The sequence below is a fragment of the Nelumbo nucifera genome, chromosome 4 (assembly GCF_055504915.1).
Source record: "Nelumbo nucifera cultivar China Antique chromosome 4, China Antique-T2T, whole genome shotgun sequence".
NCBI lineage: Eukaryota > Viridiplantae > Streptophyta > Magnoliopsida > Proteales > Nelumbonaceae > Nelumbo > Nelumbo nucifera.
Window position 1 is genome coordinate 22,916,778 of NC_142652.1, and position 14,159 is coordinate 22,930,936.

At 37.5% G+C, this 14,159-nt stretch overlaps 1 protein-coding gene across 1 annotated transcript in view; it reads right to left on the reverse strand.

The window, feature by feature from the left end:
- Positions 1-143: 143 nt before the first annotated feature.
- SPPA (signal peptide peptidase) overlaps positions 144-14,159 on the reverse strand; it is a 40,896-nt gene continuing 26,880 nt past the window's right edge. Inside the window, exons 8-13 of the mRNA XM_010259554.3 lie at positions 13,019-13,088; positions 7,553-7,707; positions 2,592-2,697; positions 2,201-2,288; positions 1,971-2,114; positions 144-700 (exon numbers count right to left, since the gene is read on the reverse strand). Of these exons, the coding sequence (XP_010257856.1) occupies positions 470-700; positions 1,971-2,114; positions 2,201-2,288; positions 2,592-2,697; positions 7,553-7,707; positions 13,019-13,088 (794 nt within the window). The 3' untranslated portion in view covers positions 144-469. The remainder of the gene's footprint in view (positions 701-1,970; positions 2,115-2,200; positions 2,289-2,591; positions 2,698-7,552; positions 7,708-13,018; positions 13,089-14,159) is intronic.

The following is a 14,159-nucleotide window of genomic DNA, read 5'->3' on the forward strand; positions in this document are numbered from 1 at the left end:
AAACAACCCGATTGGCAACTTGTTACCTTTGATAATACAGGGTTCCGTCTCTGTGTGTGTGTCTGAGAGAGAGAGAGAGAGAGAGAGATGCCGACTTGATATATAAATTTATCGAATCCACACTTTTCAGAAAGAATACATCTAAAAAAGCAACTGGCTCATTTCCTTTCTTTGGCCAGTATGTATACAGTATACAGAGTATTTTTCAAGGATTTGTATACAACATGCATAAATCATTTCTTTTCCCAATATATGTAAATAGATTAGGGATTTTTATACGGAACAAAAACTGAAATAGATAGAACCTGTTTCCTACTTATGTTGTCCTATGTATCTCAGAAGTGGGTAAACCCACCCTCAAATTGATTCATCTGATCATTCGATGCCACAAGGAAATCTCCATTTCTCCTTCAAATCCTTGAATTGCCATCAGCAAAGAAAAATAAAATGATTGAAAGGTCAGTTCGTGTCAAAGGGAGCTTAGATAGTCTTTCATCAGTGTGAAGATAGGGTTGGTGTTGGAAGTTCCCTCCAGTCTCTCGAACATGATTCCATCCATTCTTGCTTGAACTCCATCAGAAAAAGTCAAGTCTTGCAACAATTCTTTAACGGTCCTGTCCACACCAATTATGGAATTGCCAATGCCACTTAAGATCTCTGGCAAGGTAGGTGATGGTCTTGACAGCTCAACTAGTGAAACCTGGGACCCCATAAGAACATATTAGAGGGGGAGAAGAAAAGGCATTATGAAGACAGCATACAGATGGTGGCATAATAGTGCATACTGTGCACCCATTAACTTCAACGGAAAATTAATTTGAATGGCATTTATCCATGACAAATAATCAAAACCGACTAAAATAGTTATTTGACTTTTGATCAATGGTAAACATCATTTGTAGTCAAGGGTACGCGGTATATTTCAAAAGAAATGGGGGTCTTTCATACCGGCAATATTCTATCATTCCCTTCATCATTCTGATAAAAAAAACACATTAGTGATTTCGAAAGAGGATAAATAAAACATTAACCAAATATATTTGATTTCAGTAAGTGTCCTTGCTAGATTTTTGGGTACTACAACTCACCCTTGAGAGTTATGGTATGATAAAGAGAGATGGGTAGTAATAAAGGGAGATATGATGTTTTATGGCAGATATTCCAGTAGTAGTTATCACAATCATACTTGTTCAAAAACAGGGACAAAAAGCAGGTGAATGTCCGAATAAGGAAAATCTCAGCAACCTCCTGAATCCATAGATAGCTGCAAGGCTACAGTTCTTTTTTTTTCTTTTTTTTTTTTTTTGGGGGGGGGGGGGGGGGGGGGAGGATGTATGTAAGGAAAGGATTTAGGAGAAGAAAGTGCTACAAAGTTCAAAGATTCTTACTCTTGAACAACAGCAGGAAGAAAAGATGAACGTCTACAAAAAGGAAAAAAAAGGATGTCTTAATTGCTCCAAGATAGTTTACTGAACAAGCATTCTCTCTATCAGGTCTTTACAAAGGAGATCAAGTTTCAAGAAGTTCCAGACAGGAATGGAAAGGAATCTTGGAATCACAAACAACCTTGCACAGAAACAGATAAATGGAGTGGAGATATCCTCACGAAAAGGACATTCTCTACCAAAGAGGCTGAACTGAAAACCATATCTTTAACATACTATGAGAGGGACATTGAGATTTGAGAGTAGCCCCAAATTCCCTTCCCTTGATGAGATGGCCTGAGTCTTCCCCCCCATGATATCCTTGACCTATCCTCTTGCTTGAACTTCAGTTTCTCTAGGATTTTAAGTAAAAATGCAACCCATGTTTTTGCAAAGAATAGAGTCAATTATGTATTCTGAAGACAATGCCCCCCAATTGCCTTTTGTTTTTCATCGCTCTCTTTCTACATCTCTCTCGACACCTTCCTTTTGCACTAATAAAAATTTTTTACTGCAGATTGGTTAAAAAATGTGTCAGCAACCAACCTGTCTATCTTGGGGTATGTTAGCCTTCTGTTTCGCAATAGCAACAGCTCGAGAGAGACCACCTATAGCATCAACCAAACCTCGGGAAGCTGCATCATTGCCAGTCCATACCCTCCCTTGAGCAACATTCTCCATCTGATCTACCTGGTTAACCAAAGATTGAGACTTTCACCAAATGATGGCTAAGAAAGGAAAAAAGAGGAATTTCAAGATAAAGATAGCTAACATACATCCATTGATCTTGAAAAGGCTGCTTTGTCTCGAAACTGTTTATATGCATTCTGTGCAGATTTGGCAAAAAGTTTTGCCTCATCTGGTCTGTGAGTAAAATTTTGCTTCCCAATCAATAGTTGGACCAAATAAGAAAATAAACAATGAAGAAAATAATGATCATACATGTCTAAAAAATTAAGTAAGGGTCTCTATCCTGTTTAGAACTGTTAATGTAGTCATGCAGAAAGAAATACTCAAATAGGATTCCAGTATTCATACATGATGCTGGCAAAAGAGTTTGAACATAGGAGCCATGCAATTTTGAATTGTCAAGTTTGCATGCCAATTTCTTTAAATACCTATTACTTATGCATCTCCGTGGCTAACAAAGCAATAGAAGCTACCTACCTGAAAGGGCGTTGTTCAGCTGCATTGAGCTCAGCATATTTTCCTCTTGAAATGATCTCCTTATTGAAGCCAATCTTCTCATACAGATTACCCAGATTAAATTTTCCTACAGTCAAGAAACATCAGAATATCAATATCTGCAGCGTATTGTAACAAAACAGGCCTCAAGTAGAATAAAGAAAACTTTGACCAAAATTTTACTGCAGCAGCAGATTTTGCATATTACTAGCAAGTACGGAGCTACTTATGGTTTTGTAACAGATTAGTTCATTTTAAGAGAAAATGGAAGAAAAATGAGAAAATTATACAATTGAAATGTTCAATATTCATCAGAAATAGTGAGTCAATAAATATATACAATTGAATGTTATCATCATCGTCATCATCATCTAAGCCTTGTCCCTTCTATATGGGGGTCAGTTACATGAATCCTGTTTAACCATTCCATTCTGTTCAGTGCCTTATCCATTGTTAAATTATGGGCACTAAAATCATTTCTTATTACTTCCACTCTAACCCCCTTTCAGTCTGCCCCTATCTCTTATAGCCCCTTCAACTTGTAATGGATCACTTTTTCTAACAGGTACTGTAGATGGTCTTTTATGCACGTGATCAAACCATCTCAATCTACTTTCTCTCATGTTATCACCAACTGGAGCTACTCCTAGGTTCCTTTTTATGACTAACCCTGGCCTTGTTTTTACATTCATCCATCTAACAATTAAAGGTAGTATATGGAATCAGAAATGAGTAGGAACAGTATTTCTACCAATGTATCTGTATATCTTCCTTTTGTGCATGGTAAATGTAGGAAAATGGTACAGATGTAATGAGAATTGTAGTAAAGTAATAAAAGCTATGAAAAGGATGATTTAATATTTTTTATCAATGAAACTTTGATTATAATAATATGTGAAAAAACATTACAAGTTTAATTTGATTACAAGGATGATTTAGTACGCTTTTCAGAAAGTGGTTTTGGATTTTTTAAATATCCACTATTACAACAAGAAAATGTAGCATCACAAAGAGGTGGAGGTTAGTAAAACACTAAGTTTATTTTTCCTGGGAGGAGAGGAATTTGCTAGAGAAGCTTTTAAGGAAGTGGAAGAATGGACCGGGTGAGTATTGGAAGAGAAGGCAGAAGTTCCAAATCCTGGTTGTGGGCATTTAATTGAAGAGGTGGAGAAAGATGTGGTTTTGACAGCGGAGCAAGTATTTGAGAAGAATGTGATTTTAGAGCTAGAAAGGATTAGCGGTAATTATGGGGAGAGGAGAAGATTTAAGAAAAATCCTTCAGCAGTTCAAAGATTAAAACACCAGAATAATGGCAGGAATGTGACAATGTCGAAGGTATTTGATAGATTGAGGGGAGGCCTATTTGGAATCGGAATTAAGAAAAGGGTAAAGAAGACAATATGGGCCTTGAAGAGGAAAAAAGAATGTATCCTTCAGCAGAGGAAGGTCTGAAATGATCAAGTCCTAATATTAGTCTCGGGAAAGGGTCTCTGTCGAGTGTAGAGTTTGTATTAATACTAGTATGGGCTCTGGATGATGGGAGAAAAGGATGTGGTAGGGGACTCGTTTTGCATATCTTTTGCTTTGGGGATTGGTGTTTCTGAGGGTTTTCTGGGTTCTGGTTTATGGGTTAGGGTCAATGATTGCTATTAGAGTTGGTGAGGTGTTCTATGGGTTTGGGTGATGTCTCATCACCCCTTGTAATCATTTCTCTCTTTTTCTCTAATTATTTTTTTCTTTATTTATCTTCAAAAATAATGTAGCATCACAATAGGAATTAAACTGTGCAAGGATGATTTAATATCAGGGTATTCTTTCAGGAGTAGCTCCCACAGGTGATAAAATGAGGGAAGTGGACTAAGATGGTTTATTACTACAGAGAGTACCGTCTACAGCACCAGTGAGAATAAGTGATTTCTTACGAGTTGAAAAGTCTAGAAGATATAGGGACATCTCTCCCCATGTTTGCATAATGTGCCTACAAGATGGGGAATCCATTGAGCACTCTCTCTAATTGCCATGTAGTCCGCAGTCTATGACAGCATTTCCAGGATTTGTTTAGTGCTGGCTCATAAGAATTTTACAGGTGTTAGTCATGATGATGTGGACAGGAACCTATTGGAAATCTTGCACTCAGCTCCTCTTGCTCCTCATATCAACTTCATCCTCTCCCCCAGAACCCCCAATACCTATATTCTGTCGTTTGATGGAAATTTAAGGACAGATTTTTAAAACCCTCCAGCAGCTGGTATTGGAAGTCATTTTGAATCCTAACAGCAGCCTGCAATGGGCTTTCAGTGGCCCTGTTAATGCTGCTGATGCTTCTGAAGCCAAGGTGAAAGCTCTTCTCAAGGGTCTTCAGCTAGCTAAGGTTCTCCAAAATCCAAATAGACTCCATTCTGGTTGAAGATGATTCCAGGACTGTCATTAGTTGGGTTACCTCAAAGACGAAGGAGCGTTGGAAGTTGGTCCATTGACATTTCAGCATCTATGGACAGTAGATCCCAAGAGTTCTCAATCAGATCACTGTTTCTTTAGCTAATTCCAGGTTGGGAAGGGAGTTTTTTTTAATGAAAGTGTTCCTTTATCTCAAAAAGGGCATGCATTTTAGTAAGAAATGATTTTAAGGGCCCATGAATTAGCATTGGATGTGGCACTGAATGATCAGAGAGGTAGAACAGGATTCATGTAGTGGACCCCACATAATTGGAACAAGTTTTAGTTGAGTTGAGTCCAGTTGTAATTTTTCAGGATGTGGTTCTGTATTTCCTAAAGATCTGACTATGGTACCATTAAGACGTGATACAAAGTACTGACTTCTGCTCTATATACAAAGTATTCCACTTTCACTTGGGCACCATCATGTGAGATCATCCACTAACTTGAATGTCCTATACAGATTCAGGAACTACACAAATCCTCTCTTTGTACTGAACTCCTTATTGATAAGATCAAAAGAGTGTTAAAGCGAATATTAGTTTTTCATCTAATATGGCATGAAGTAGTGGCTTCGGAGGTGGCCCTTGGAGAGGGAAAGGTTGTGGCATGAAGTAGTGAAGAGTATCCATGGCTGTTCTGAATCAGGTTGGGACGCGGGGGTATCCCGAAGGGCTTTGCTCACAACACCTTGGAAGGCTATTTATGGCATTCTCCCAAAGTTCCTCAGATTTGTAAGGTATGATGCTTGTTCTGGAAACTCCATTCTTTTTTGGGAAGATATTTGGGTGAGCACTCAACCCCTAAAAGACCGCTTTCCCTATTCCATCTCCCTCTTTAAAAGGAAACCAATTTCATGGTTTCTTCCCCCCCCCCCAGTTCGCCCTTTGGATTTAAACTGGAATTTTAGGTTTCGAAGATGGTTAAGAACTTCTTTGTGTTTCAAAGCTCTTGTTGCTTCTAGACTCAGTGTGCCTGGATCCCCCTAACCCGGATAAAAGGGTTTGGTGTCTAACCCCGGTTGGCTCCTTCACTTGTGCTTCTTTCTTTAAAGCCCTCTGCTCCAACCACTCCTCTCAGGTTTTCCCTGTTAAAGAGGTCTGGTCAAGGCCAGTTCCTCCTAAAATAGTAGTGTTCTATTGGGAAGCCTACTTGGGTAAGATCAATACGGTGGAAAACTTGCAAAAGAAGAAACCTTACTTGTTTGTCCTCAAATTGGTGCTTCTTGTGTAAAGTGAAGGGTGAGGACTGTAACCATTTACTGATATCGTGCTCTTTTGCTACCAATATTTGGAACTGGGTTGTTTCACTATTTGGGTGCAGGTGGAACTTGCCCTCCAAAGTAAAGCTGCTGTTCATTACGGCTGCCTTTGGGAGATTGACAAAAAGAGGGAAGCTAATGTAGAAATTTATCAGGGCCGCTACCTTGTGGACTTTATGGGAGGAGAGAAATGCTAAAATATTTCAAGAAAAGGAAAGAAGTCTTGCTGAAATCAAGGAATGCATAATGACAAGGACAGTCTCGTGGCTGAAATCTTCACACTTGTTGGCAGATCACTCCTTTGATGACTTAAGGAGAAACTGGGCAGCAGTGGCTTCTACAGTCTCCACAAAGTACAAAGCACAAGCTGAATGGGAATCCCCACCGGATGGAGTGGTAAAACTGAATTTTGATGGTAGCTGCCAAGGTAACCCAGGGGGCAGGGCCATCTGGAATAGGAGGGATTCTGAGAGACAAAGATAGCAACATGTCTTTATTTTCAGGACCAGTAGGTGTTGGTGATTCTGTAAGGGCAGAGATACTAGCAGCGGTACAAGGTATACGGATGGCCAGTCAACTTGGAGTGAATAATCTGATAGTAGAAGGGGATTCCAAGGTAGTAGTGGGCTGGTTGACAAGTCTAAAGACAGCTTGTTGGGGCTACAGGGATCTGTTAAAGAAAGTTAAATGGCAGACAAGGAATATGTCAGTCAGGTTTCAGTGGGTCAGCAGATCAGAAAATGCAATAGCTGATTCTTTGGCCAAGCAAGGGGTGTCAAGGGGAGATCTGTTTTGGGCCACTTTGTAACTGTGCTTCAGGCTTGTGTTTGTTTAGTGTTTATGACTCAGTCCTAGGGGGAGGTGACACTTCGTGCCTCTTCCTAGGCTGACTGTACTGCTATTTTTTGAATTAATAAAACTACTCTCGTTTATCAAAAAAAATATTAGTTTTTCATCTAGGTCAAAGTTTATAAAAGGGAAAACCTCACTGAAACCCACATCAGAAATTTTAACTCCACCGTACACCTACAACAATTCAAAACTTACAACACCCCCACCTAAACACCAATACCCCCCCCCCCCCCTTGCATCGGCAACAATTCCCCCGTCACTGTTCCCCAACTGTATGGTGAAGTTAAAATTTGTTAGGTGGGAGTTAGTGAAGTTTCCCCCTTTATAAAATGCATAATGTAGCATCATTTGAATTATATTATGGATAAAAAAAGGTAATGCCTTTTGTTTTCACCTGTCACAACTCCAATTGAACCAGTTAATGTTAGATTCTCTGCAACAATAGTTCCTGTTGCCATTGCCATGTAATATCCTCCACTTGCCGCTACATCAGACATAGATGCAATGACAGGTTTAGATGCAGCTAGAAGTCTGATTTCCCTCCACATTCTTCATCACATAAACATCAAGGAGTAAAACAGTTAACAGTAGGAGTTGAAAACAGAAATCTCATAACAAAACCTTCTTAAGAAACAAAAATTTAAACTTGATATGCAAAATAAATTGATCAAAGTACATCATTCATATTTCAACTATCAAGTTGTTAAGACAACATATAAACTAATTCATGCTAGAAAAAAAAATCCAGATAAAGTAAATCTTGAAGCTGATCAACAAACCATAGCATTACTTGACCCTTGTTGAAGGCATTTTTTTAATCAACAAACCATAGCATTACTTGACCCTTGTTGAAGGCATTTTTTTAATCCGAATAATATTTAATAATTTAATAACCCAAATAAGTGAGTTGGCTAGTCTACTAGCCAAATCATCAAAACTATAAAAAAAGTATCCCATACGGGAGTTCCCTCTCTTTAAGTGGGAGGGACAGGTGTCCTTCTCCTAGGAGGAGGAGCCAGGAGGTAGTTACATAACCTACCCCACACCCTATTTAAGCTCCTTAAGGGGAAGCTAGAGACTTACACCCCCTCTTCAGAGAAAATTGTCTCAAGAGATTCTTAAGAAAAGCCAAGATAAAGAGGGAGGAAAAGAGAAGTGCTCAAGGGAAGACAGGGAAGGAAAAGAAGTCTCACTAATACAAGTAGGAAAAGGAAAGTCCTCTCCGTGAATACTTCCTATATATGTCTTCTGCTATGTATCATTCTTTCTCTCTTTTTTATTTTCACTTTTGAGAAAGGAAATAGAGGGAAATAAACCATCTACGACCAGGTGCCTTTACTTGGTTGATTATGGTCCCTCCTTCAAGACATAGTTAGGTATTAAACCATCTACAGTCTAATTCTCAAGGGCTGATTATGGTTCCCTTCAAATGAAAATGAAGAGCAGGGGGATAAAAACCGTCCACAATCAAATATTCAATTCGATTGACTACGGTTCCCTTCTTGTATGCAAGAATCCAAAGGATTAAGGTTTTCTACAGTCAGAATTTCATTTGATTGACTACAAATTATTGTGAAGAAAGGAGTGAGAAGGAAATCTTCCTTGCATCAAAAAGAAAAGAGAGAAATGTATTGTTGTAGAGTTTCTCAATTGTATTTTCTTTTCTTTTCTTCTCATTCTTGTACACTTGATGTAAAAGAAATACAAATGAAAAGTTCTTTTTAAGCACTCTATTGTTCTTTTCTTTTGTTCTATGCATTCATTCCTCCAAGTCAGAATCAAAAGGTGTTCTCTACTTTCTTGTGGAGATATAATTAAGGGGAACAATCCGTATGATTCCCTGAATAGGCCTTACCCAAAATAATAAAAACACTTGATTGAGTGAAGGGGAACAATCCTATTAAACCCTTCCCTAGCCAATATATCTTCCATTTTTTTTTTGATAAGTACCAATATATCTTCCATTGAATTGGCAGATATAGGAACCTACCAGAAAAGATAATCTCATAATAGAAACCAAATGTCTAGTCTCTTTAATGCGATGTCATAGTATCCAAGGCCCATCTTCTCCTGTTATCATCCACCTGAACCAATTGGGAGTGAACTGCTTCTAATGAGACACAATCCAGAGAACCAGCAAACAGTAGCCCCATGACCAATCAGCCCTCATTGAGTCACAATCTCCTATTGAGCCCTAGTAAATCAGAATGGTATCTCCCTCATGGTTTCTGATAGATAGAATCTCATACCCAGATGGTCTTGGATTGCCTCGAGAACAGCCACCGAAGTTTAACTTCAACCAACCCTGCAGTGGTGATCTCCAGATTTGGCCCAGTTTCATTGTGTATTTGTAGTAAGATTTTTAATTTATCCCTCGCTTCTTTACCAATGTTCTGCCAGAATTTGGTGATAAAACTCAGCACATGTTAATCATATGGAACTAGGTCATTTAAGAATTCTCTCTTTATATATATCATTAGCAAGACTGAGGTTGAGATTAATTGACAGTGATTAAAACAGAGATCAGTTCAAACCCTTAACCCCTTCAAGGAGGATGGAAAAGGAACCAGAGCTAAGGATCAACAGCACTGCCACCTCAAACACTACAGAATAATGCTACCACAAAAATTCATTGCTGATCATGGTGACAAATTCAGTTTAACTATTTTCCTTTTTCTTCTGCAGGAAGTTGTCTTTAAAAATTAACATTTTGTGGTTAGTTTTATGATGTTCTTGATCCCCCCTTCCCTTCATTCCTTTTGGCTGGTATTTGTTGCTCCAGGTAGGTGTGCATCCTTGAGCATCTCTCATTGTCCCTTTGTACATTTCTCCTGTAAAGTTTCTACTCTGGCTACAAAAATCTTGGTCCACCATTCCACTCTGTTTAGTACCATGTGTTAAATTATGAGCCCTTAAATCATTTCTCACTACTTTAACCCACGTCCTTTTTGGTCTTCCCCTGGCTCTTCTAGACCCTTCAACATGTAACATATCATTTTTGGTCTTCCCCTGGCTCCCCTGCACGACCAAACCATTTTAGTCTTCTTTCCCTCATTCAGTCACCTATTGGAGTTATTCCTAGGCTTCCTTTAATAAGTTGATTTCTTACACTATCCTTTCTAGTTTTCCACCTCATCCAACTCAACAGTTAAATCCCTGCTACACTCAGTTTTTGGACATACTGTTTCTTGGCTGCCCAACATGCAGCTCCATACACATTGCTGGCCTTATAACTATTTTATAAAATTTCACCTTTAGCCTTTGAGCAGCAGTATTCTTTGATCACATAAGTTGCAGCAGTATTCTTTGATCACATAAGACTCCAGAAAGGTAACATTGAGATATCTCTTGGCCTTCAATCCTAAGTGTATCCTGAAGGCTGACGTGTTGACAGTTTTGGAAGGTGTAACTAGAGCAAAGGAGCTGAACTTGCATAAATTGATCATTGAAAGAGATTCAAAATGGTGAGCAAAGTGGCTATTAATTAAACAAAGGGAATGATTTGTAGATATACAACAATGAGTTCAAAAGGTTTAAATGGATAACCGGGGGAATGGATATTAAAATCAATGGGCGCAAAGGACAGCTAACAGCATGGCTGATTCTATGGCAAAACAAGGGGTTGAGAAGACTCAAATGTTTTGGGCTCAGATGTAAAATCTTGTTATTGGAGATAAGCTGTTTTATCTCCTTTCATGTGTTCCTTGTAATCTTTTTATAAATTTAATGAAAATTTTCAGTTATTGGTATAAAAGAAAAAAAAAAGTGTACTGTGATTTTTCTCATATTATTATTAATTTTTTTGATTGATAACAATAAACTTCATTAATTATGAATAAAGAATTTTATGTACAATATTTTGGATCCCATTGTAAGGCTGGTTTTCCCCACCTACCCACCTTTACTCTTTCTAGTTTATAGCTTTTACAAATAGCTCTCATTTGCTACCCCCCAATACATTGAACTCCTCTCTTTGCCCCATTTTACAAGTAAATCAGCCCAACAATCTGCTGAATCATGCACCCAGTTACTTGCAATCACTATCTCCCTTGCTATTTTCTTGGTTTCTCTCAACAAATGTCTATAGTCAAGGTTCAAAGAATCGATACGGTACGCCCCATATCAGGCGTATCATATTGTTTTGGGGGGTCATCAAAATGCTTAATATTAAGAATTTTTAAATTTTTTATGTTTTAAAACATTAAATAAAACTATTAAAAGCCCCCTGTAAATGTATCAAAAAAATAGTGTATCAGTCACCATAAATGCATGATACACACATTCATGAGTATCAGATGTATCGATACTTTGAGCCTTGTCTATAATACCTCCTAGTTCATCATTTTTTAGCAAACCCGCTATGGTCCTGGAATCTTGTTCCACACACTAAAATTTTCATGTTCAGCCTTTTGCCTGTCCTTAGTCCATACAAAACTGCTAGCAGTTCTGCCTTTATAGAACCACCAACTCTAATGGACCCTGAAAACATTGCTATTACCATCATTGACCATCTCTAAATACCCCTCCAATCCCTTAAATTCCTGGACTCCCCATGTTGTGCCCATTAAGATTTAGTTTAATCTGACTCAACATTGATGGACTCCACTCCCTTTGAATAGTGATCCTCATAGGTGATTGAGCTGCATTCTGCCATCCTATAAAAATGTCTTCCTTCAAATAAGGCACAAAAACATCCAATCTATTGACCCAATTCACCACTCTGATGGAGATATCCTATAATATGACCTCTCCTTTTGACCTCTTCTTCTCATTAAAGATTCTTATATTTCTTTCCCCCCATATTGACCAAATGATTGTGGCCCTCAGGCAGATCCACAATATCTTACCTCTTCTACTGGGTGGATAAAAAAAGGAAGTCAAAATGACAATTCTCACATCTCCTGGAGGAGTCCACCTACGACCAAAGAAAGTTAGAAATCAATCCCAAATACTGGAGGTAAAGGGATAGGAGATTAGCAGATGGAATGTAGTTTCCCACTTGCTTCACACAGAAAACATTTATGAGGTGAGAAATACCAATTATGCATTTTCTTCTGCAAAGTATCAAAAATGTTATTGTTATTAAATTTAAATTTCATATATTCTATTTTAGTATTAAGCTCTACCTATTTTAAAATCTTGTTTCAGAAAGATATTTCCACAGCACAACATTTATTGAATACTTTTTTTACAAATAATGAGAAATAAGGGAGAAGAGAAGAGATAGCAAGGACAGAAAATATCTATAATGAGAGAGACCTTTTATATAATATTAAAATTATCCAAAGTTACAAGAAAACCCCAATGGAGCCACTATGACATTAAAGCCCCTGAGAAACCTTTTATATAATATTAAAATTATCCCAAATTACAAGAAAATCCCAATGGAGACGCTATGACATTAAAGTCCCTGACTATATTCTATATATTGTCTTCCTAAAATAACCCTTCCCCATACAAACTGAATACTCCAAGTCTCCAACAAATGCAAAGTTCATGCTACTACCCAAAGAGATAATCAACAGAACATAACAGCTGGCTTTTAAGGTTCTGGAGGAAAGGCAAACATGACGGTAAGAGTTAATTGGAAGGATGTTTCAAAGAGATACTAGTTCAAGTTGGAACTTGGAAAAAATGTTATGTTCCTAAGTATTGGCCTAAATATAATTTGCCAAAGACAGATATCCATAAATTTTGGGAATTGACAAAGAGATAACCCATCAAAAAGAATGGTATAAATAAATATACTATAAGCCACCTTTACTTGAAAAAAAAATGTTTCTTTACAGATTATTCATCCAATTCAACATATAAACTGAAACTTCACCAGAACTGAATATTATGCTATGGTGACACTTACAAATCAGAAGCAAGAGCATCACCTCCAGGGCTGTCAATCCGTATGATCACAGCTTTATATCTTTTTGACTCTGAAAACAAACTAAAATATCAAGGAAAAGATTTTATTCTTAAGGAGCACCTACATTAATAAGCCAGCAAAAGAGGTTACAATAAGTTGCCTAGGTGAGACAAATTCAGCCACAAATTCACATGAAAATGACAATAAATTATAGGGAAAGAAAAGATACAAGCATAGAAAAATTGATAATCCAATAATATTCCCACAGTTCCATGTTTGCTGGCTGGAGCAAAAAAAGAGTATACTATCCTTGGAGAGTACTGGATTTTAATTATTTCCTTAACCAACCAAATCTGCATTACCCAAAAGTAACTGCTATCATTCTCTTTGATGCATATACATCGAAATAACCCTATAAAAATTGATCAGATTGATCATTTCCTACAGCTTTTAAGGTCAAAATTAATCTGCCATCAAAACAGTAATCTAACATTTAGTCATAAGATGCTCTTCAAGCTTCTTGATAAAGTGCAATGGTGGAAGATAAATCTACCTCCATAGACCATTTCCTTTACCACGACTAAAATAATTTTTATAAGTTTACTTCCTTTTCAATTTTATAATTGATTTCAGCAAGGAAGAATGATCTCGATCAAGAGAAGAGAGGAGGAGAAGAAGAAGAAAGGAAGAAGAAGAGAGGAGAGAAGGAAGAGGCATGAAAATTGAGACCAAAAACTCAAGCTGGCGGTGCCAGTGTTTGTATTTATATGTTAGGGCGACAAAATAAAAAATAAAAGATAAAAGGACAAAAGTGCCCCTGCAACACATAACTAAGATTACATCAATAATACATATTAATATTGTTGATTTTTCTCCAATGCAACTCATTATTTTTCTTGTTGAAGTTGCTTGGGGGTGGGGGTAGGGAATTCCTTCCCTACTTCAGTTAGTGTTGCAACATATAAACTGTTCTCTTTGTATATGTCTCCTTAGACCTTGGTCTGTAAACATACCATGGTAACAATTAACTGAAGAAGAAAAATATATGCTTCCATAAAATAAGTACAGTTGTTGAGGGAGTAAAATCTCAGAAAATAGTATAGAATGGCTATTAAATATATAGCATCATGAGGAAATAAAA